The sequence below is a fragment of the Bufo bufo genome, chromosome 9 (assembly GCF_905171765.1).
Source record: "Bufo bufo chromosome 9, aBufBuf1.1, whole genome shotgun sequence".
NCBI classification, from domain to species: Eukaryota; Metazoa; Chordata; class Amphibia; order Anura; family Bufonidae; genus Bufo; species Bufo bufo.
This window is the reverse complement of record NC_053397.1, coordinates 193,953,993-193,978,984: the sequence shown is the minus strand read 5'-3', so window position 1 is coordinate 193,978,984 and position 24,992 is coordinate 193,953,993. Positions and strand designations below refer to the sequence as shown.

At 43.3% G+C, this 24,992-nt stretch overlaps 1 protein-coding gene across 2 annotated transcripts in view; it reads left to right on the top strand.

Moving 5' to 3' along the window:
• The window catches only part of PAPPA2 (pappalysin 2), a 203,653-nt gene that overhangs the window by 131,342 nt on the left and 47,319 nt on the right, over nt 1-24,992 (top strand). For both annotated transcript variants that reach the window (XM_040408294.1, XM_040408293.1), the window contains exons 17-18: nt 8,128-8,341; nt 15,292-15,454. In XM_040408294.1, coding sequence (XP_040264228.1) covers nt 8,128-8,341; nt 15,292-15,454 — 377 coding nt within the window. The remainder of the gene's footprint in view (nt 1-8,127; nt 8,342-15,291; nt 15,455-24,992) is intronic.

Sequence of the window (24,992 nt, the reverse complement as noted above, 5' to 3'; positions counted from 1 at the left end):
AAGATCCTACTATAGTGTGAAAGAGTGCACTCTTTTTACACCAAATCACTGATTCCGCATAGATTTCTACAGAACCTGTTCTATTAAATGCTTATACAAGTAGAGCCCCCTTAACAGAGTGGAGTGGGTGTCAGCAGTAAGTTTGTGTTGACGTCACTGATTATTTTGCCCTTCCTGTGATCCGTCAGAACAGTAAACCCAAAAAAACTGATCCTGTCTGTGGAGCATCCGCCTTCACTAGGTCAGCATTTCGTCAGTAATCCATCAGTATTGCTAAAGCAAAAAAAAAAAACAGGAGTGGATCCAAAACAGAGATGACACATGAATGGAATATTTGCATGTCTGAAGTTTTTTGTACCCACTCCTGCTTTTGGCTATCAAATCATAAGCCAATTCTGATGCAAAATAGGGACCATGTCATGCAGGCCTTACAGCTGTTACATAGACAGGATCCGTTGTGTGTCTCATTTTTCCTTCCTTCCGACAGATCAGAAGGGTCAAATAAATGAGGATTTAAGCCAGGCCGAAAGGCAAAATAGTGGCCCAGTCATGAAGTGGGGAGGGTGGGAACAGCATGAGAAGTCCACAGAGTGGCCCTATGACTTAGTGGTGAGGTGGAAGCATCAGGAGGAGGCCACAGAGTGGCATAATGACAGTGTGGAGGTGGCAGCAGCATCAGGAGGCTACAGAGTGGCACAATGACAGAGTGTGGAGGTGGCGGCAGCAGTAGCATCAGGAGGAGGCCACATGGTGGCACAATGACAGTGTGTAGGTGGCAGCAGCAGCATCAGGAGGTCACAGAGTGACGCATTGACAGAGTGGGGAGGTGGTGGGTGGCAATACCAGTACCAGCTGAAGATGGTGGGTGAAAAAAGGAGCACTAGGCATCAGGCGGGTGGCAGCATCAGAATAGTAGCTGAGGCAGGTAGCCAGAAGAAACCGGTTTCTTTTGTCAAAGTGTTGGTGTGGCACCATGGATGATCTAGTCTGATGCATCAGATATTGGTGGGTGGAAATCCTGGCTGAACCACACCTGATTTATCTTGACAAAGGTCAGTTTCTCCACATTTTGGGTGGACAGGTGAGTTCTTGGGGTAACTATGGCCCCCACCGCACTAAACACCCGCTCTGATGCCACACTACTGGCCAGGCAGGACAGCTTTTCCAGGGCAAACTCTGCCAGTCGCGGCCACAATTCCAGTTTGGCTGCCCAGTAGTGTTCGGCGAGCATGCTCGGCCGAACACCAGTTCGGCTTGAGCATCGCTATGCTCGGTCGAATATCACGTGTGCTCAAGCGCACGATGCTCGAGTCAGTGTATTTAAATCTAATTTAGCCTCTATTTATGAAAAGTTTCTGTCAGGATTCAAACTCGCAACCTTCTACATTACTGCCAAGAATGTTAACCACTACACTATATAGCTGCATGTCCAGATACTTAAAAAAAAAAAAGAGACTTCTGCTATTTTTTTTTTAAATTATAAAAAATGTGTAATTACTATTACTCTATTTCTGAAAAGATTCTGACGGGATTCGAATTCACAACCTTCTACATTACAGCCCAGAATGTTAGCCACTACACTAAAGAGCTGCATTGCCAGTTACTTAAAAAATATATATATATATGAGACTTCTGCTGTATAGAAATACTTCCATTTTTATTTTTTTTATAAAAAAAAAAAAAAAAAAAGGTAACTGGCCATGCAGCTCTATAGTGTAGTGGTTAATATTCTTGGCTGTAATGTAGAAGGTTGTGAGTTCAAATCCTGCCAGAAACTTTTCAGAAAAAGAGGCTTAGGGCTCTTTCACACTTGTGGCAGGACCGATCCGACACGCTGTTCACCATGTCGGATCCGTCCTGCCGCTATTTCGCCGTGCCGCCGGACCGCCGCTCCGTCCCCATTGACTATAATGGGGACGGGGGCGGAGCTACGGCGCAGCACGGCGGTGCACGGCGAAAGCCGCCGGACTAAAAAGTCCTGCATGTCCGACTTTTTAGTCCGGCGGCTTTCGCCGTGCACCGCCGTGCTGTACCGTAGCTCCGCCCCCGTCCCCATTATAGTCACGGCGAAATAGCGGCAGGACGGATCCGACATGGTGAACAGCATGTCGGATCCGTCCTGCCGCAAGTGTGAAAGAGCCCTAAATTATATTTAAATGCAATGGGTATCCCCAAGCACTGACTCAATATATGGATATAGCTGTATATGGAGTCAGAGCAGGGACTCCTAAGCCGAGCTAGAGTCCCAACACCCTTTCCTCTTCAGAGCAGGGGGTGCCTGGTTTAATTGACTTGCCTTGTGCTCGGGTGCTCTGTAGAGCACCCGAGCATCGGGAAGTGTTCTACTCGAGCACCAGAGCACGTGAGCACTTTGGTACTCGACCATCACTAATGCCCAGTAGCCCAGCGAATATTCAATGTGGGGTGGCAGGGTGCTGTTCAAGTATGCCACCACCTGCTGGTTCAGGTTCTGCTCCAGGTCTAGCTGCTGCTGCTGGTGAGTAGTAGTTTCTTCACTAGGAGGGTGAAGAAAGCTGCTCACCAGCAACTCTAGACTCAGTTGCTGCTGATGGAGCTGGAACTGCTCCCACCCCCCCACCCTGCCACAGCAGCCATGGCAGAGGAATGTGAGTGCAGAGGGCCTGTGAGAGGATGGACAATGGTGCAGATAGGTAGTGGCCAACTAACTACATAGGATGTCTCTATAGTAGTTCATTGTGTCCTCCCTCTCAGTGGGTGTAAAAGAGGCCCCCATTTTGGACCGGTAGCGAGGGTCCAACAAGGTGGAGAGCCAGAATTCGAATATTCGTTAGGAGTAGTGTTGATTGCGAATTTTCGTAATAAGAATTTTCGTAATAAGAATTTTCATAATGAGAATCAATGAAATCGTGAAAACTCAGATCCGATGGTATATTCTAACCCCCAGGCGTTTCCATGGTGTCGGGGAGGAGTATGCCAAAGTGGAAAACCTGTACAGATTTAAAAAAATATATATATATATATTCTAGAAAATGAATATATTTGTTTTTTCGAATATTCGTAATATTCAAAAACAAGAATATATAGCAATATAGCGAATATAAAAAAAACAAATATAGAGCAATTTAGATAATATAGTGCTATAATCTTCTTTGTCTAATAGTTGTAATTTTTTTATCATCTGAAGTTCAATAATAATAATTGGAATAAAATTACAACTATAAAAAAAAAGATAATAGCACTATATTAGCTAAATTGTAATACATTAGATTTTTTTTGAATATTCGCTATATTGCTATATATTCTTGTTTTAGAATATTATGAATATTTGAAAAAAAAAATATATAGCTCTATATCGAATATATAATTTTTTTTAGAATATTCGTCTTTTTTTACATCTGAAGTCCCTGATCCTCCCTGCTTAAGTTACTTAGTTTTTTTCCAATCTGAACTTCAAATGAGAAAAAAATTACAACTATTTGACAAAGAAGATTATAGCACTATATTAGCTAAATTGCTCTATATTAGTTTTTTTTCGAATATTCGCTATATTGCTATATATTCTTGTTTTTGAATATTACGAATATTCTAAAAAATGAATATATTAGTTTATTAGAATATTCGTCTTTTTTTTTTTTTATCTGTACAGTTGTTCCACTTTGGCATACTCATCCCCAACAAGAGTCCCCATCACCAAGGGAATGCCTGGGGGTTAGAATATACCATCGGATCTGAGTTTTCGTGATCTTATTGATTCTCATTATGAAAATTTGCATTACAAAAATTCGCATTATGAAAATACACAATCAACACTACTCCTAATGTCAAACATATTGCAGCCTTCTCAATAGCCCACAAGCTAGAAGCAGGGAGGGATCATGTGTACTGATAAAAAAAAAATCTTTGAAATTACGAATATATATTACTATATTCTAAATATTCGCGAATTCTCGAAGTGCCGATATTCGCAATAAAAATTTGCAATTCGAATATTCGTGATCAACACCGTGAGATCTAGGCACCACGTCTCCAGTCCCCTGACCAGCCAGATTTACCATCATCTGTTTCAGGACGTGAAGCAGTGGAATGACGTTGTTCATCCCGTAGTCCTGGCGACTGACAAATAACGTGGCCTCTCCAAAGGGCCTGAGCAAACAGCAGGTGTCACGCATGAGCTGCCACTTACTGACATCGAAGTTACACAGGGGAGTAATCCTGTCCGCTTGAATCATCAAGAAATCGTCTATGGCCTTTTTCTGTTCGTATAGTCAGTCCAACATATGGAGGGTGGAATTCCAACAGGTGAAAACATTGCATATCAGCCTATGTTGGGGGATGCTGTTCTGCCGCTGCAGCTCAAGGAGGGGGTGTACGAGTGGCAGAAGTGCATGCAAAGTTTCCTGGACATTTTTAGGATGTCTTGTAGATGGGTGGAACACTTCAGGAACCACTTGACAACCAGATTAAACATGTGTGCCATGAAGGGCGCATGGCTCAGCCCTCCTTGACGCAACGCCAAGACCATGTTCTTCCTGTTGTCGGTCACCATGGTTGCGATTTTGAGTTGTCATGGCGAAAGCCAAGATTCGATTTCTTGATGAAGGACACAGAGCAGTTCCTCCCCTGTGTGACTCCGTTCTCTCAGGCAAACGAGGTGCAGAACAGCGTGACACCGCCATGCCCTGCACATATGGTATGCTGGAGGAGCACTGTGAATTGTCCCTGCAGTAAAGGCTGAGTACACGGTGGAGGATGAGTAGGAAGAGATGGACATTTTCTCAGGACCAACAGCGTGAGAACGTGAAGGCAGAAGCGGCGTCACCTGGCCAAGTTGCTGGTGTGGCTGTGCAGGAACCACATTCACCCAGTGGACCATAAAGGACATGTATTGTCCCTGACCGTAGTTACAGCTCCACAGGTCGGCTCTGCCGTGCACTTTGGTAGACACTGGCAGGCTCAATGACTGGCCCACCTTCTGTTCTACATATGTGTGCAGGGCTGGTACTGCCTTTTGACAAAGAATTGATGGCTTGGGACCCTCCACCTCAGTTTGGCACAAGCCATCAGTTTTCTGAAAGGTGCAGAATCCACCACTTGGAAAGGGAGGGACTGCAACACCAGCAACTTGGACAGGAGCACATTCAGCTTCTGTGCCGTTGGATGAGTGCACGCATACTGTTGTCTCTTGGCAATCGCTTCAGTGATCGACTGCTGATTAAATGACTGACGAGGAGTAGGAGCATCAGGACCAGCAGATGATGGGAAGGACAGACAGCTCCCTTCGGCTGAGGTGGTGGAGCCTTGACTGCCTGAAATCGGGTGCGTGCCACTGGGTCATGCAGCGGTTGCTGCGGCAGGCTGAACCACCACATCGGAGCCACGGTTCTCCCAGGCCACTTTATGGTGACGCTACATATGTTGACACAGGGCTGTGGTGCTAACATTGGCACCCTGGCCACGTTTGACCTTCTGCCCACAAATTCTACAAATGTCCATATTCAACTCCTCCAGCGGCATAACAAAAGCGGTCATTTTACCCCCGAGTAGGTGATTTTACCCCCATCACTCCTCACTGACTGACTGCTACTGCCGCTGCTTCCGTGAACCCCTGCACCAATACATTCCGGGCAGGTAGGCTCCTGCAAAGCGGGTGGTCTACTCGGGCACGTTTGGCTCCCGACCTCCCACTGCTGCCATGCTAGCGATTTGCTGGCTCCGCCGCCTCTTCTTCCGATGATGATGAAGCCCCTAATTCACCCGGCTCCCAAGTGCAATCAGATACATCATCGAGTAGTGTCTGCACATCACTGATGTCCTCCTCATCGGAGCCTGACCACTCACAATACCAGCTCCCATGCACTCTCCTCATCACTACTTGCCCGCCTACCGGAGGAAGCAGCGGATGTCTCCTCCAGATCTTGGCTGGGCAGTAGCTGCTGACTGTCCTCCAGTAGCTCGTCCTCGCTGTATAGTGGAGCTGAGCCCACAGCATATAATACTTCTGTGGCTGAGGGAACAGAAAAGGACAGAGGCAGGTTGAGGACAGATGGGGCACAGGGCCTTCTCCCGGTCCATGCCAACTAAGGGTAGTGTCTGACGAACGCACCTACTCTTGGCTGGTGGTGTCTGATGTCACTTGGGACAAAGTGAATGACTGAGTCAACCATTCAAGAATCGCTGGGTTGCTGGTCAAGACACGACCTCTAGATGACACCGGCCGCTCAGGCTTCTCGCTGCAACTCCTTCTGCCACTCCCCCTTACTCTGCTGCGACTTCTGCCTGCGCCAGAAACATTTAGGCCTCTGACACTCCCTTGGCACTTCTTTGTCTGACATACGGTTAGATCAAATAAATAAATAAAAAGGAAATTAAAACACCCAAAAAAGTCTGTAAGTTTCTCACTTCACCACGCAACAGCTAATAAGCCCTTTTTTCCCACAAAAACACACCAAAGAAGGCCGCAGAACGGCAAATAATATATATTTTTTGCCACTAATACACGCCAAAAAGGGCTGTATTTTTCTCACTTTACCACACAACGGCTAATAAGCCCTTTTTTCCCCACTAATACAGGCTAAAAAATGCTTTAGAACATATAACTGCACCGCACAAGGGCAAATAAGAAAATATTTCCTTGTAATAAACCCTGTTAATGGCTGTATCAAACAGCACTTACACGCCAATAACAAGAACGGTTTGCTGGAATTACAGAGCTGTATATTGGCAATTTGGATCCGCAGTCAGTGCAGCAAGGTGTAATAGGATTGTTCCTATTACCCAGGCTATAAACTCCCCTACTGAACCCTGTTCTGCTTCAATACTGTGGAATGATTCCTCCCTATCCTTTCCCTGAATTTCTATACAGCAAAATAAAAGTTTTAAAGTCTTTCCTATCACTGTCCCTAGCGCCTGCTGACATCTCCCCCTGCACTAAGTACACTGGAAAATGGCTGAATCCAAGATGGCTGAGGCTATTTATAGGGCTGTGACATCACAAGGCTGGCTGGCTGCTGATTGGCTGCATGCATGGCATTGTGGATGATCCCTTGTTCCCAGAGTTTCTTGCTCCATGTCCGAACACATGCAGCAGCCATTTTAGTTTCCACGAAGCGTGAGGAAATTCGGATACGGTGCGAATCGAATTTTTCCTGAAATTCGGATCGAATTCCACTTTGTGAACTTTGATTCGCTCATCTCAAGTTGTTATGCTTATTTTAATATAACTCACACATAAAAATATAATTATTCAACTGCCTCTTCTAGAACCATGTAGGATGATTTAGAAAAATACATCCAAGACACCACTGCTTCTATCTGGGTAATTTTTGGGGTCTTCTGCCCACTTTCTATATTGTTTATAGATCTACTGCTCTTAATAATTCTTAAAGGCTAAATCCGCCCTCACAACTAATTTTATTTTTATTATTCCATTACACATACAATGAAAATTAAGCTATTTCACCATAGTTAAAGGTTTCTTATTGTTTCTACAGCTCCTTTGTAAAATGCTGTGTCCCTATGGTAACAGACAACCAAGAAACCCTGTGTAGTCTGATCCTGAAATCATGCTTTTAATTAAAATTTAATGCAAAGTTACATATTTTTTTTTTGTAAATGGGCTATGCAATGAAAACTGTTTATCATTTGTCCACAGGATAGGTAAAATATTGGATCATGGGGGGTCTGAATACTACCATCCATTCACTTCTATGGAACTGATGGACCGCTTTCTCCATCAGCCACATAGAAGTGAATGAAATGGTGGACCAACATGCACACTGGGAACTTGGGAAGCCCTCATTGTTGGGAAGACTGAGGACTCCAGTGGTCAGACAGGCTGCAATCCAATTTACAACATATCCTGTTGATAGAATCCCATGGGAGAAAAAGTTCTCCACGCAGGACTTTTTCTCGTATCTAAAATAAAGGATCACTGACGGAACTGAGAAAAACAGATGCAAAATGACCACAGTGGATGCTCAAAATAAAGGATTTTTTATTTTTTTTTCAATTTCTCCTGACGGATCAGTAGAACAGAAAACTAATGGGTGATCTGAATGTGGCCTTAGTCTATTATGGCATCACTGAACAAAAAAGAATAGTTTCTGTAACTGAATGAACAACTAATTGCACTTCTCTGGGTTGTAGGCGTGAGCCAATGGGTGACGTGCATGTGGGACGGCCATTGGTCTCTTCCCGAGGGCTACTGCAAGATTGAATGTGATGCTCCACCACCCATAGCCAATGGTAGACTGCTCACACCACGCTGCCATCTGGGTAACCATGATGTGGGGTCAATGTGCAGGTACAGATGTAAGCTGGGCTACCACGTAGCAGAAGTTTCAGAGAGACGGCCTAGGAGGTTTGTGATGAAACCGGTGCATAATTCTTTCATTTTTATGCTACTGTATTAGCAATTACAATATCCGAATTACTGTCACAAATTATAAAATTGTATTCTTATGCTAAATACCTCTCACCTTTAGCTATTACATCGACACTCTTTGTTACAGCTATAGCTCCCGGGTCTTATCTTCTGTACCACCAACTGTTAGGACTCATGACAGAGAACACATTAACACATACAGCATGAATATTTCTAAATCAGAACTTACACTATATACTGATCTAAATAATTAATCATGTCCCCACCTCTCTAGCCTACATATGGTGTGTGATTTTTAGATCTACTGTAATGTATGCAGAATGTGGATAAAAACTGATGTGGATAGGTTATGTGTCCAATTGGTGAGGGTCTTACTGATGGGCCACAGTTGTGACATATCGTTCAAGACGAAGACTGATGTGTCAAGGGACCAAGTTGCTTCCTGGTCCAGGGACTGGAAGCTGCTGGGAATGAAGCAGTAGTGGGACCAAGGACAGGCGAGTAGTGCTGTTTTTGTTAAGGGGCGCAGGTTAGGACCATACGGGAAGTTTTCTCAAAAGGCTGAACAACCTCTTTAAAGGCTATGGAGTTGGACACTATTGGGGGTCAATTTTTTAAAATCATGGCATTCTACTCATTTTGGACTAAAGAAAATTTTTATAATAGTTTTTTATTAAAAAGTTTCAACAGGGTTTCCTCTTTTTACTTTCTCTATATCTGCTGACTGTTGCCTTCTGCTTCACAGTGAATCCATCAGAGCATTGCTCTGACAGCTTATGAACACTCATTACTATAGCAAAATCAGTTTGGTCATAATTAAGAATAAATATTTATGAGGAGTTCAGTGGTAAGGGTTTAGCCATCAGAACAGCTCCCTGACAGATTCACTGGGAAGAATAAAGCAGCAACCTGCAGATACAGTGAAAGCTATAGATGAAAAACTGTTGAAAACATTTAAGAAAAACAATTGAAAAACTGATTTGTGGACCAGAATGAGTAAAAAGCAATAATAGCTTTCACTTTCACTGCATCTGCAGGCTGTTCTTTTTTGCTTCACAGTGAATATGTCAAGGAGCTGCTCTGATGGCAGGACCTGTAGCCATTATCTCTGAACTCCTTATGGACATGCATATAAGCTTAATTATGACTAGAGATGGCCTTGCGGTTCGCCCGGCAGTCGTTTCGCAGCGAACGTTGCGCGTTCACGATTCGCCGAACGTGCAAACATATGGCGTTGTCCGCCGGCGCCATATTCTTTTGCATTGCGCCAAAATTTGACCCATGACACATCCATCAGATGGGACAGGACAGCCAATTGAGACGCTTCAGCACATGGACATACCCCCTACCCTATAACAGAACCCGATCTGGTAGCCATTTTGCATTCTGTGTTTTGCCAGTGTAGGGAGAGGTTGCTTTGTGAAGCAGGGACAGGCTGTTAGGGACACTAAACACTAGCTAATAGGGCCACAAAAGTATTTTTAAGGACTGGTATAGGTGTACAATCGATAGGTGTGATATACTGAGGGGTGTGATATACTTCTAATATACTTTCTAACATAGAAAGTATATTATACATTATAGTGCATTTCTATTGTGCAGCAGTTGTGTGCGGTTCTGCTGCGATACCACAGCTATATAGAGGGACAAGCACTATTGGAACAATTATTTGCAACTGGTGTGATATACCTTTTGTCCCCCAAAAAAGTGATTGAGGGGTGTGATATACCTGTTGCCCCAAATAAACAGGGTGGTGTGATATAACTGTTGTGGCAAAAATAATAATTGAGGGGTGTAATATACCTGTTTCCTCAAAATACTGATTAAGGGGTTCGATATACTTGCTTCCACCAAATATTTGTACTAGGAGGTCACTGGATAAAAAAATTACTGTAAGCTAGTACAGGCCCCAAAAATTAGGCATTAACCTGACAGAAAAGAACTTGTGATTATGTGGCTGGAGGTACATTATGCGGTCACTGGATAAAAATGTTACTGTAGGCCGGTACAGGCCCCAAAATCTAGGCATCATTCATTTTTATTCGTGATCTAAGTGAGTGCGCGTATCGGTCACGATCCCCCCTGCTGCGCTGAACGTCCTAATGTACCTCCAGCCACATAATCACAAGTACTTTTCTGTCAGGTGACTGCCTAAATTTTGGGCCTGTACTCTCGTGGCCAAAAATAAAATCTTTCTAGGCTCCAGCAGGGCACATTTTTGAGAGTTTCCTTTTAAGATGCATAAAAATGTCCCCTGATTAAAATACATATTTTTTGTGGGAATTTCTGCCAATGATCCCCCTCTGGTATGTCACTGTACATGTTGTAGGACTATTTGTGCACTTCTAGTAAGTATTTGGTGGCTGCAAATATGACTCTGAAGGTTTTTCAGGTTCGCCTGCCATTATGACCAAACAGAGTTAGCTATAATATTGAGTGCTTATGAGCTGTTAGGAATATTAAGCTGTCGGAGCAACAGATTCACTGTGAAGCAGAAGGAAGCAGTCTGCAGAGGCAGTGAAAGAGAAAGCTATAGAGGAAAAACTGTTGAAAAGTTTTAATAAAAAATGGAAATTTATTTATTTTAGCCCCAAATCAGTAAGAATGGAATAATAAAAAAAAAAAAACTGCCCCCAAAGGTGATCATAGCCTTTTAGTATGTTATATCTCCTTTTTGTCTGCAAAGCTTCCCATGCCATTTTCTATCATAAATACTTATTGTATTAAGAGATCTGCGGTCCTTCCTGTAATAAATATAATAAAAATGTTATTTCTTCAACCACAATACAAAGGTAAAAATCCATAATCAGTATAGTCCTGGGAGTTACTTTCCACAATTTGGAACTTTAAGTGTTGTATTGTGGCTGGATAAAGGAGTGCAATACTTACTGTTTTATAGTATTTTATGTTGTTAGTAGTAGAATACTGACTGCTTTAATGGAGATTTAGCGAAGCATTTTCAATCAGGGATGGTTTAGTATGTAGAACTTCAAAGACTTGAGGACCATTCTCACATTTTAGGCTGTTTTTACACAGTCAATAATTGATAATTTTCATCAGTGATTGTGAGCAAAAACCAGGAGTGGATCCTACACAAAAATAAGGTAAGGTTCTGAGTTTTTGACCCAAACCTGCTTTTGGCTCGAAATCACTTTTGGAAATCACTGAACAAACACTGACTGTGTCAAAAGCTACTTGCAGTTCATTCCTGGTTTCAGAGTTATATTTTTAAAGTCAAATACAGTAGCAGCAGACCCAGTTAGTGGAAAGAAAGTAAACATTTCTCAATGGTGGCAACATGAATTTTCCATTACTTGGCTAAGAGGTTTTTTTTCAGAGTGGGTTAAAAAAAAAGGAACCATACTTACCCTCACTGATTCTCCACCACTCCCGTTCCCACACCAGATTCTGGTGCATTAAGCTTATTAAATCTCTCCCTATTTTTTACAGCAGTGTTTTAGAGCAAACATAGGATGCAGATTTATTACTATTGGCTTAAAGAAAGATGATGATGCAAATGTCATTGAGGTGAATGCTGTTTGATTTGGCGCATCTTGATGCACGTTAGATAGTTTTCTCTTCACGCTGCCTTTTGAGTGGTTTACTTTAGCTAGAATTTTGCCCAAAGAAATAGTACTTTTCATGACTTGAAAAACCATTCCCCCTTTTATAAACACTTTTGAAAAGCATCTAGCAAGGTGCAAAAAGTGTCTATAAAAAATGTGTTATAAGGTATTGGTGCCAGTTTTTTGGCTGATTACAAAAATTCTGGTCTTAGAAATTCTGCTGCATGGTTTTAAAATGACCCAGGTATGGGAGAAGTGTCTATTGGGCAGCCTCCCTCTGACTTTTTTCTGCTCAACTTTATTGACTGTCCGCTCTTTAAGGCCTCTCTCACACGACCGTGATGACATCTATGACAAGATGGTCAGTGGTTCATCCATGAAGATATCCGTGAATGTTTCATGTTTGGTCAGTGTATCCATCTTTTCCCTCTGTCATCTTTATTGGACACTGCTAAGCTAAAAATTGGTTTCTAGAGCATCCCCTACCAATGATCCGTGAAAACCACAGATCAAACATTGGATGGCATCTTTGTTGTGTCCGTGGTTTTAATGGACTCATAGACTATAATGTGAGTGAGGGATCAGTAATCACAAACAAAATAGGGCTTGCTTTTGTGGTGTCCATGAATAACCACTGATGTGTGAATGCACACATTAAGGTCAATGGATACGTGAGCAGTCCATTGAGACACTGATGCGTGAAAGAGGCCTTAGGCAGCATAAAACTGCTGACAGATTCTGTTGTGAGCAGACTTTGCCAATTAGATAAAGGCTGGTTCTGTCAACAGTCTAATGTTTATGTCAGCAGTCTTACTGTCTCCTGATGTCTATAGAGGAAACAATGAAAGTCACGTTAGATGTCAAACTGGCCAATACTCCCTCCCCAAGAAAAGGGACAAGTAGCTCCTGACCATGTGTGGACTAGCCATAGACCCCACCAAGAATTTTCCTGGTAGGCTGATGCCCACTAAAGCCCTCTTTTTGGCTGCCAGCCAGGTACATGAATATCTAAAGCTCTGAGCATTAATTAATGCAGGCAGTATTTTGTACTGCACTGTGGTATTTGGTTCTGCTGGGGCGGGATTTTATGCTGCACTGGGGAATTTGGTTCTGTGCGATATTTTGTGCTTCACTAAGGTATTGCTGGACCCACCTACTTCTGTTGTCCTGTCTTCTGACAATTTGGACCCTCCTACAACATGGGGCCACTTTTAGGTTATTTTCATGGCCACTTTAAGTTCCCATTAGTGTTGAGCAAGCATGCTCGGCCGAACATAGTTCGGCTCGAGCATCGCTATGCTCGGCACATCACAGTGTTCGGCTTTGTATGTTCGAGCATAATTGAACGCAATGAAAATCAATAGGAGACCCGAGCATTAAACCAGGCATCCCCTGCTCTGAAGAAGAGAGGGTATCTGGTTCACAGAAAAGGTTAGAAATTGATGGAAACAGCATGGAAAGGATGTCTGGATCCATCTTGGACTCCCATTACCCATGACATATAATAGACAACCACACAAAGGCTATATGCCAAAAGCTGGGTATGTTCAAGCCAAGAATCTATCCATGAGACAGATACAGTCAGCATACCTTACCATGGCAGCCTTGTGCACTATGAGACCAGCCAGTAAGCCTCAAAGTTGCTTCACATCTGTTGGATGGTCATTAGGGTGACAAAAAGTTTTATGATTGTCCTAACATAATATTCAATAACCTTTCGATACAGTTTTCTCATGTAAACTAATTTGCATAATCGTGAGAATATGCAAATTAGCTAAATCTACTTGTTTTTCAGCTAAGGCCTCTTTCACACTTGCGTTGTTGGGATCCGGCATGCACTTCCGTTGCCGGAGGTGCCTGCCGGATCCGGAAAAACGCAAGTGTACTGAAAGCATTTGAAGACGGAACCGTCTTCCAAATGCTTTCAGTGTTACTATGGCACCCAGGACGCTATTAAAGTCCTGGTTGCCATAGTAGGAGCGGGGAGCGGGGGAGCGGTATACTTACAGTCCGTGCGGCTCCCGGGGCGCTCCAGAATGACGTCAGAGCGCCCCATGCGCATGGATGACGTGATCCATGCGCTTGGGGCGCCCTGACGTCACTCTGGAGCGCCCGGGGAGCCGCACGGACGGTAAGTACACTGCTCCCCCGCTCCCCACTACACTTACCATGGCTGTCAGGACTTTAGCGTCCCGGCAGCCATGGTAACCACTCTGAAAAAGCTAAATGTCGGCTCCGGCAATGCACCGAAACGACGTTTAGCTTAAGGCCGGATCCGGATCAATGCCTTCCAATGGGCATTAATTCCGGATCCGGCCTTGCGGCAAGTGTTCCGGATTTTTGGCCGGAGCAAAAAGCGCAGCATGCTGCGGTATTTTCTCCGGCCAACAAACGTTCCGTACCGGAACTGAAGACATCCTGATGCATCCTGAACGGATTACTCTCCATTCAGAATGCATTAGGATAATCCTGATCAGGATTCTTCCGGCATAGAGCCCCGACGACGGAACTCTATGCCGGAAGACAATAACGCAGGTGTGAAAGAGCCCTAAAACACCATTTGCATGGAAAATTCGCATGAGTAGTGTAGATCGCGAATATTGTAATTGCAAGTTTTTATCACAAATTTTCCATGCAAATGGTTTTTCAGCTGACAAACAAGGCAGATTCTGCTCATTTGCATGTCTTTCCCATATGCCCATATTTATGCAAATGAGTTTACATGACAAAACTGTATAGAAAGGCTATTGAATATTATGTTAGGACAATCAGAAAACATTTTGTCACCCTAATGATAATGATCTAGGTGCGCAGGTCCACCCAAGCCATCCAACAGATGTGAAGCAACTTTGAGGCTTATTGGCTCTCAGTCAGGTGAGAGCTGGTTTTGAAGTCTCATAGTGCACAAGGCTGCCATTTTAAGGTATGCTGACTGGATCTATCTCATGAATAGATTGTCGGCTTGCACATACCCAGCTTTTGGCATATAGCCTTTGTGTGGTTGTCTATTGTATGCCATAGGTAATAGGAGTCAAAGATGCATCCAGATGTCCTTCCCATGCTGTTTCCAAACCATTTTGGTGGTGTTTCCATCCATTTCTAACCTTTTCTGTAAACCAGACCTCCTCTTCAGAGCAGGGGGTGCCTGGTTTAATTCTGGGGTTCTCCCATTGACTTCCATTATACTCCGGTGCTCAGTAGAGCACCCAAGCATCTCAATGTGTTCAGCCCGAGCACTTTGGTGCTTGATCAACACTAGTTCCCAGTCCACCCCTGCTCCTGATTGACCGCCTTGATGTATTGCACTACAGAATTACGTTGGGGCTACACCTCTGAATGATTTTTATATTGGCTTTGCAGGAAGTTCCTGAAAATACACTGTCTGCAGACTGGACTCTGGGCAACTGGTCGATGTATTCCTGTCATGTGTGAACAATTGCCCCTCATTCTCCGGGGAATGTATAACTGTACCCGTGGTGTGGAGGTGGACAGCAAGTGTACGTTGTACTGCAGATCTTACACAGTAAGGGTCACCAGATTTTTTTTGCCACTATATTTGTCAATTTATATATTGTATGACTAAACAGAGTGTTCGTCCTCTGTAGGCCAGTCATGGAAAGATACCGTTTCAATGCATTAACATTTTAGCAAAATGAGTGATTTGCACAACTAATAATTCATTTAGCCTGGTGCTGATTCTAATGAGCTTCTATCATTTCCAAGTTGCATATGCTAATAGCCGTGACTCCCCTTTCTGTGCGATGGTCCTGTAAGATGAAGATTTTTCCACTCTTCATGTGACTTCTCCTATCTGGCAGAGCATCCTGGCATGCAGGGAGTTTAAAGGAGTTATCTGGGAGCAGGGGCATAACTACCATTACTTCTTTGCCCTTACTTTTCTATGTATGCCACTGTCTTGGAGTAGAATTTTTATGACCTATCCTCAGGGTAGGTTATCACTATATGATCGAATGAGGTCCGACACCCCCCATTCCTGCTGATCAGCTGTTTGAAGAGGCCGCGGTTCTCTTGAGAGTGCTGTGGCCTCCTCACAGCTTACCAAGCACAGCACTATGAATTGTACTGTAGCTGTGCTTGGTATTTCAGTCAAGGCCGATTCACTGGAATGGAAGTGAGCTGCAAATAGGCTATGTGACCAATAAACAAAATGTCACTGGCCTAGGAAGAGGCTGCATCGCTGACTGGAGCACTGCAGCCTCTTCAAACAGTTGATATGTGAGGGTTCTGGGAGTCGGACCCCCACAATCAAATATTGATGGCCTATCCATAGGAAAGATCATCAGTATTCTACTCCCGGGAAAACGTTACCTCTAAGGGAAACAGAGTGGGGAAGTCATGTGATCGGCAGATGAGATGTCTTACCGCAACATTGAAAGCTGGAATCTTCTTATCAAGGCAGAAAGGGAAGTCTCCTTTGAAAAGAGAAAGTATTAAATGAGTCACTTTTCTTATGAGGACTGTTTCAAAGCTGTATTTTTTATTGACTGCACAAAGCATTTAAGCCTGACTGTGATTTTGAGTAAATTTTGTAACACAGTCTGATTTTTTTGAAACTAAACTCTCTTATGCCAGGTAATATACTGCATTAATATTTGGAGTGTATGGCACAGTTTTGTGCTCAATATGTGACAGCACTTATGTTGTCCACTATAGAGCAGTATTACGTGGACACATTGCCTGGCTGTATTATTTAAACACTATATCAAAGTTTTATTCGGGTAGCATTGTGACAGTTCAAACTTTCTACCCTATATACCCTATTTACAGATTAGCGAAGTTCTCAAAAATGTGATTTGTCTGCTTTGCCGAATTTCACAAAGAACTTTGCATTTCTTTGTGAGTAGCGGGCGCAATGATCGCGGCATCTGTTAGAGGTTAATCTGTTTTAAAAAAAAGTTAAAAATACTCACCTTATCCATTTGATTGTAAAGAGTCCGCCACGGCCATCTTGATTGAAGATCCAGCACGAAATCTTGCGTGGTGACATCATATGCCACTGTGCACAAGATTTTGCACGGGATCTTCAATCAAGATGGCCATGGTGGACTTCAACCAGAAATGGATGAGGTGTGTATGATTTATTTTTTAACCACTTAAGGACCACAGGTTTATACCCCCCTAAAGACCAGGCCCTTTTTTACAAATCGGCACTCCACAACTTTAGCTGTTTATTGCTCGGTCATGCAACTTACCACCCAAATGAATTTTACCTCCTTTCCTTCTCACTAATAGAGCTTTCATTTGGTGGTATTTCATTGCTGCTGACATTTTTAATTTTTTTGTTATTAATCGAAATTTAACGATTTTTTTGCAAAAAAATGACATTTTTCACTTTCAGTTGTAAAATTTTGCAAAAAAAAACGACATCCATATATAAATTTTGCTCTAAATTTATTGTTCTACATGTCTTTGATAAAAAAAAAATGTTTGGGTAAAAAAAAAAAATGGTTTGGGTAAAAAAAATAGCGTTTACAAACTATGGTACAAAAATGTGAATTTCCGCTTTTTGAAGCAGCTCTGACTTTCTGAGCACCTGTCATGTTTCCTGAGGTTCTACAATGCCCAGACAGTACAAACACCCCACAAATGACCCCATTTCGGAAAGTAGACACCCTAAGGTATTCGCTGATGGGCATAGTGAGTTCATAGAACTTTTTATTTTTTGTCACAAGTTAGTGGAAAATTATGATTTATTTATTTTTTTTCTTACAAAGTCTCATATTCCACTAACTTGTGACAAAAAATAAAAGCTTCCATGAACTCACTATGCCCATCAGCGAATACCTTGGGATGTCTTCTTTCCAAAATGGGGTCACTTGTGGGGTAGTTATACTGCCCTGGCATTCTAGGGGCCCAAATGTGTGGTAAGGAGTTTGAAATCAAATTCTGTAAAAAATGACCAGTGAAATCCGAAAGGTGCTCTTTGGAATATGGGCCCCTTTGCCCACCTAGGCTGCAAAAAAGTGTCACACATGTGGTATCTCCGTATTCAGGAGAAGTTGGGGAATGTGTTTTGGGGTGTCATTTTACATATACCCATGCTGGGTGAGAGAAATATCTTGGCAAAAGACAACTTTGTATAAAAAAATGGTAAAAGTTGTCTTTTGCCAAGATATTTCTCTCACCCAGCATGGGAATATGTAAAATGACACCCCAAAACACATTCCCCAACTTCTCCTGAATACGGAGATACCACATGTGTGACACTTTTTTGCAGCCTAGGTGGGCAAAGGGGCCCATATTCCAAAAAGCACCTTTCGGATTTCACTGGTCATTTTTTACAGAATTTGATTTCAAACTCCTTACCACACATTTGGGCCCCTAGAATGCCAGGGCAGTATAACTACCCCACAAGTGACCCCATTTTGGAAAGAAGACACCCCAAGGTATTCGCTGATGGGCATAGTGAGTTCATGGAAGTTTTTATTTTTTGTCACAAGTTAGTGGAATATAAGACTTTGTAAGAAAAAAAAAAAAAAATCATCATTTTCCACTAACTTGTGACAAAAAAAATAAAATTCTAGGAACTCGCCATGCCCCTCATGGAATACCTTGGGGTGTCTCCTTTCCAAAATGGGGTCACTTGTCGGGTAGTTATACTGCCCTGGCATTTTCCAGGGGCCCTAATGTGTGGTAAGTAGGTAAATGACCTGTGAAATCCGAAAGGTGCTCTTTGGAATATGGGCCCCTTTGCCCACCTAGGCTGCAAAAAAGTGTCACACATGTGGTATCGCCGTATTCAGGAGAAGTTGGGGAATGTGTTTTGGGGTGTCATTTTACATATACCCATGCTGGGTGAGAGAAATATCTTGGCAAAAGACAACTTTTCCCATTTTTTTATACAAAGTTGGCATTTGACCAAGATATTTCTCTCACCCAGCATGGGTATATGTAAAATGACACCCCAAAACACATTCCCCAACTTCTCCTGAGTACGGCGATACCAGATGTGTGACACTTTTTTTGCAGCCTAGATGCGCAAAGGTGCCCAAATTCCTTTTAGGAGGGCATTTTTAGACATTTGGATACCAGACTTCTTCTCACGCTTTGGGGCCCCTAGAATGCCAGGGCAGTATAAATACCCCACATGTGACCCCATTTTGGAAAGAAGACACCCCAAGGTATTCAATGAGGGGCATGGCGAGTTCATAGAATTTTTTTTTTTTGGCACAAGTTAGCGGAAATTGATATTTTTTATTTTTTTCTCACAAAGTCTCCCTTTCCGCTAACTTGGGACAAAAATTTCAATCTTTCATGGACTCAATATGCCCCTCACGGAATACCTGGGGGTGTCTTCTTTCCGAAATGGGGTCACATGTGGGGTATTTATACTGCCCTGGCATTCTAGGGGCCCTAAAGCGTGAGAAGAAGTCTGGAATATAAATGTCTAAAAATTTTTACGCATTTGGATTCCGTGAGGGGTATGGTGAGTTCATGTGAGATTTTATTTTTTGACACAAGTTAGTGGAATATGAGACTTTGTAAGAAAAAAATAATAATTTCCGCTAACTTGGGCCAAAAAAATGTCTGAATGGAGCCTTACAGAGGGGTGATCAATGACAGGGGGGTGATCAATGACAGGGGGGTGATCAATGACATGGGGGTGATCAGGGAGTCTATATGGGGTGATCACCCCCCTGTCATTGATCACCCCCCTATAAGGCTCCATTCAGATGTCCGTATGTGTTTTGCGTATCCGATCCATGTATCCGTGGATCCGTAAAAATCATACGGACATCTGAATGCAGCCTGACAGGGGGGGGTGATCAATGACAGGGGCGGTGATCAATGACAGGGGGGTGATCAGGGAGTCTATATGGGGTGATCACCCCCCCTGGAAGGCTCCAGGGAGACGCCTGTATGCGTTTTGCGGATCCGATCCATCTATCAGTGGATCCGTAAAAATCATGCGGACGTCTGAATGGAGCTTTACAGGGGGGTGATCAATGACAGGGGGGTAATCAATGACAGGGGGGTGATCAGGGAGTCTATATGGGGTGATCGCCACAGTCATTGATCACGCCCCCTGTAAGGCTCCATTCAGACGTCCGTGTGCGTTTTGCGGATCAGATCCATCTATCAGTGGATCCGTAAAAATCATGCAGACGTCTGAATGGAGCTTTACAGGGGTGTGATCAATGACAGGGGGGTGATGAGGGAGTCTATATGGGGTGATCAACACAGTCATTGATCACGCCCCTGTAAGGCTCCATTCAGACGTCCGTGTGCGTTTTGCGGATCCGATCAATCTATCAGTGGATCCGTAAAAATCATGCGGACGTCTGAATGGAGCTTTACAGGGGTGTGATCAATGACAGGGGGGTAATCAATGACAGGGGGGTGATCAGGGAGTCTATATGGGGTGATCACCACAGTCATTGATCACGCCCCTGTAAGGCTCCATTCAGACGTCCGTGTGCGTTTTGCGGATCCGATCCATCTATCAGTGGATCCGTAAAAATCATGCGGACGTCTGAATGGAGCTTTACAGGGGTGTGATCAATGACAGGGGGGTGATGAGGGAGTCTATATGGGGTGATCAACACAGTCATTGATCACGCCCCTGTAAGGCTCCATTCAGACGTCCGTGTGCGTTTTGCGGATCCGATCCATCTATCAGTGGATCCGTAAAAATCATGCGGACGTCTGAATGGAGCTTTACAGGGGTGTGATCAATGACAGGGGGGTAATCAATGACAGGGGGGTGATCAGGGAGTCTATATGGGGTGATCACCACAGTCATTGATCACGCCCCTGTAAGGCTCCATTCAGACGTCCGTGTGCGTTTTGCGGATCCGATCCATCTATCAGTGGATCCGTAAAAATCATGCGGACGTCTGAATGGAGCTTTACAGGGGTGTGATCAATGACAGGGGGGTAATCAATGACAGGGGGGTGATCAGGGAGTCTATATGGGGTGATCACCACAGTCATTGATCACGCCCCTGTAAGGCTCCATTCAGACGTCCGTGTGCGTTTTGCGGATCCGATCCATCTATCAGTGGATCCGTAAAAATCATGCGGACATCTGAATGGAGCTTTACAGGGGTGTGATCAATGACAGGGGGGTGATGAGGGAGTCTATATGGTGTGATCAACACAGTCATTGATCACGCCCCTGTAAGGCTCCATTCAGACGTCCGTGTGCGTTTTGCGGATCCGATCCATCTATCAGTGGATCCGTAAAAATCATGCGGACATCTGAATGGAGCTTTACAGGGGTGTGATCAATGACAGGGGGGTAATCAATGACAGGGGGGTGATCAGGGAGTCTATATGGGGTGATCAGGGGCTAATAAGGGGTTAATAAGTGACGGGGGGGGGGGTGTAGTGTAGTGTAGTGGTGCTTGGTGCTACTTTACTGAGCTACCTGTGTCCTCTGGTGGTCGATTCAAACAAAGGGGACCACCAGAGGACCAGGTAGCAGGTATATTAGACGCTGTTATCATAACAGCGTCTAATATACCTGTTAGGGCTTAAAAAAAATCACATCTCCAGCCTGCCAGCGAACGATCGCCGCTGGCAGGCTGGAGATCCACTCTCTTACCTTCCGTTCCTGTGAGCGCGCGCGCCTGTGTGCGCGCGTTCACAGGAAATCTCGGCTCACGCGAGATGACGCCAATCGGCGTTAGTGTGATCTGGGAGCGCCGCAGAAATGACGCCTTTCGGCGTTAGTGTGACGGTAAGTGGTTAAATCACATTTTAGGGAAAATTGATTCGTTACCGTGCAGCACAAGGTAATTCAGCTTCACGGCAAATCAAATTTTCCCTGAAATTCAGATATAATTCCTCTTCATGAACTTCGATTCGCTCAACACTAACCCTAGTGCATCCCCTGCAAAGAGTTGGTAAAGTTGTCTATACTTCCTCTTACTGATGATGTAAGCACATTGTGATATTTATAATTTTCTTCACCTTTCACATTCAAAGTAAAAGTAAAATCTGCTGGTTCCATCTTGAAATCTATATGCACATTATCTCTGTCCTAAAAGCTTTATTCTGACTGCGTAAAAATCATTTGTTGAGCACTTGAAAAACCTAAGAATGAATTGATGAAAATTTGTTTGTACATTCATGACCTTAGACCAACAAAAGTGTTGTCTAGTGAACTATTGTCAGGGCACGGCCACACATTCAGGTTTCTTGATGTGGTTTTGGAACCCGGAAACAGGAGTGACTCATAAAAACAGGTTTTGGCTTCCAAAACTGCATCAAGAAACCTGACTGTGCGGCCGTACCCTTAGCCTTTGCACTTTTTCAATCCAAAGGCAGAAGTGTTTCCAAATTGAAGGAAAAGTTTAACTAAAAAGATATATCTTTTTCTTTTTGTATTCACCCCTGTGTTGGCTTTATAAAATTGCATAAAGAACACTAAGGGTATGGCCATATTGTTGGTTTTCTGATGCAGTTTTTGAAGTCAAAATCAGGAGTTTTCATAAAACCAGGAGTGGATCATAAAAGTAGATAAAGTGTAAAGGAGAGATATGAATTTACTCCTTGTTTTAGCTTCCACAATCAAATCAGTAAACCTGACAGTGTGGCCGTGCCCTAGGAAAAACAGGTCAACAAGTGGTCCTGTATTCACTGAGCATCTTTACGATTCTGGTTTGGGCAACCACTAAAAGCCCTAGCATTATCTTCTCAAATATGACCATGTGGTCTCATCAGAGGTGCAGTACCTAAAGAGCTAATTAGACATGAGCGAATCGATTCTAAACTAATTGAATTTGACCTGAATTTTGTAAAAATTTGAGATGCTTTTTCGGTGATTTGAGAAAAATAATTTAAAAAAAAAATGAGTCCTAGGAAACCTCATAGTGTCATACACAAGTTTTCAGACTAATAGGACAATTTTCGATTTGGGCAGAATCAATTCTGACCTTGATCGAATCATGGATTAAGCCAAATGAAACCCAAATCGAATTTTGAGTGATTCGCTCATTTCTATAGCTAACTTACCTTTTCTTTTGGTAAGACTCATGGTCCAATACATTATCCCAATCTGCCAATAGAGCAGGTAAATTAGCTGTCAAAGTCGACTCTGCAATATCTTTATCTCTAGTAAAATTTATAGGATTTACAGGGGTCATTCCTAACCTTGAAGTTCAGTGTCAGGTGTGTGCAGTACAGCACAGCTATAATGTTATCCTTTTGCTGAGAAAACAACTTAGCTCTAATACACTGACACTATAACCCCGACCACGAAGCTAACTTAATATTCTCTGCTGTCTCTCGAGCAGTTTACGTTAAATAGGGCTGAGTTCTATGGCCCCTGGGTTTTTGCAATTCTGCAGGTGCGGAAAATAGAATAATACAAAACGTGTTATTTTCCCAAATTGCTCATCCAGCACAAACTATTCCATTTTTTTTCTTATTTGGAGAAGGGTACTTTGATCGAGTCTTCCATGTGCAGCATAATTTAAAAAATACCGGTGGCAAAAATGCAAGAGTGATATTTTGGTGCTCGGGTAATAGAACTAATTTTGATTGTGTGCAGATATAGTCACATTTCATTTTAACAGTGAAACATAATTAACACCTAATTAAGTTGATTATCTGTGACAGTGATGAGAGTGCTGGAATAAATTTGTTTTTCACACCTTTGCTAGAAGTGCTTAGTTCACAATGTGCTGAACGAGATTTTTAATTGAACTTTGTGTCCCTTGTCTGTTTTAAAACGATCAGTCATTTAAATCTTTTAAATTGCATTACAAGAGGTACGGATTCACAAAGGGAAGTCTATCACACGATTCAGCATATGGACCTTTCTTTTCTTTTTTTTTCATCAACTTGCAAACCAGCTTTTACTTTAGATCTTCTTCCTTTTATTTTGTCATGAAAGCAGTGGTTCACCTTCCAATGACCTTCAAGTACTGGCTAATAAGTTCACCACGGCAACTTCTTGCTCAATGCATTTCATTCCATTGCCGCTTGACTTTAATGTTTGTTAAAGAGGATCTGTCATCAGGATAGATGAGAGAATGACAGTAAACAAATCAAATTCACCCCAAACTTTCCAAAGATTCAGGTAATATCCAAATTTTTGGTGGTTCGATTCGGGGGAATGTCTTAAAATGGCATAAGCCATTTTTTAGATCAGAAGTGTAAGAAGGTACCGAGGTTCCTAGCCTTGGTGAAGTAAGAGCCGGTATTTTATGTGTCAGCAGCAGCTATTGCTAATTGACACCTTGAGATTTAGCATGGCTATCATAGCTGGGTCGATGACTACTCCCCATGTTCCAGGCCGGGTTTTGCCAGGCATAAAACCAGCCAGCACTGCCAAGTGTGTGGATTTACCTCCCTCTGAAAGTGGAGGTCAGGAGTCTGTGTGCTATGAACTGAGGGCTTTGCTGGGATTTGAGGTTTGAGCCGGGCTGGAGGACTCGGGCCACTCTAAAGGTGAACAGGCCGCCTATGGACTTGATGAGGCTGAACTGCTAACAGAGTGTGAATCAAGGAGAAAAGGTTACTTTTATTGTTTATGGACTTTCCTTGTGTGTGAACAAACAGCAAGCCACCTGTGTTTTGTAATACACCTTATCTGCAATTTGTTATACACCAATGTGTGAATAAACACCGCTGTTTGATTCAAGAACTGTGTACTTTGCCTCTATACTGCATCCGCTAGTCCTAACTACCAGAGCGAATCCCCACAATTGGTGGAGGATGCGGGCAAGCGCAGTGAGGTTGGCATGAACGCTGATAGATTTTTGGGTTTGCATTTTTGGGCACAGTTGTATGTCGTACATCAAACCAGCTGTATTTCAACCCGTGCCCCACGACAAAATGGAGGCTGTTGCGAAGGCCCTCATAGAGGCTAATTTGCAGCAGCGAGAGACCCACCTGCCCCAACGGGAGGCTAATAAGCAGCAGCAAGAGACCAACCAGTTGCTGCTACAACACGTGATGGCTTTGAAGACAGCAGGAGCAACCCCAAGCATCCACGATGCCTGGAAAGCAGTCCGTGCAGCGATCCCTAAGACGACATCCGCAGACGACATCGAAACCTACCTGGCATTGTGCGAGAAAGTGGCCACCAG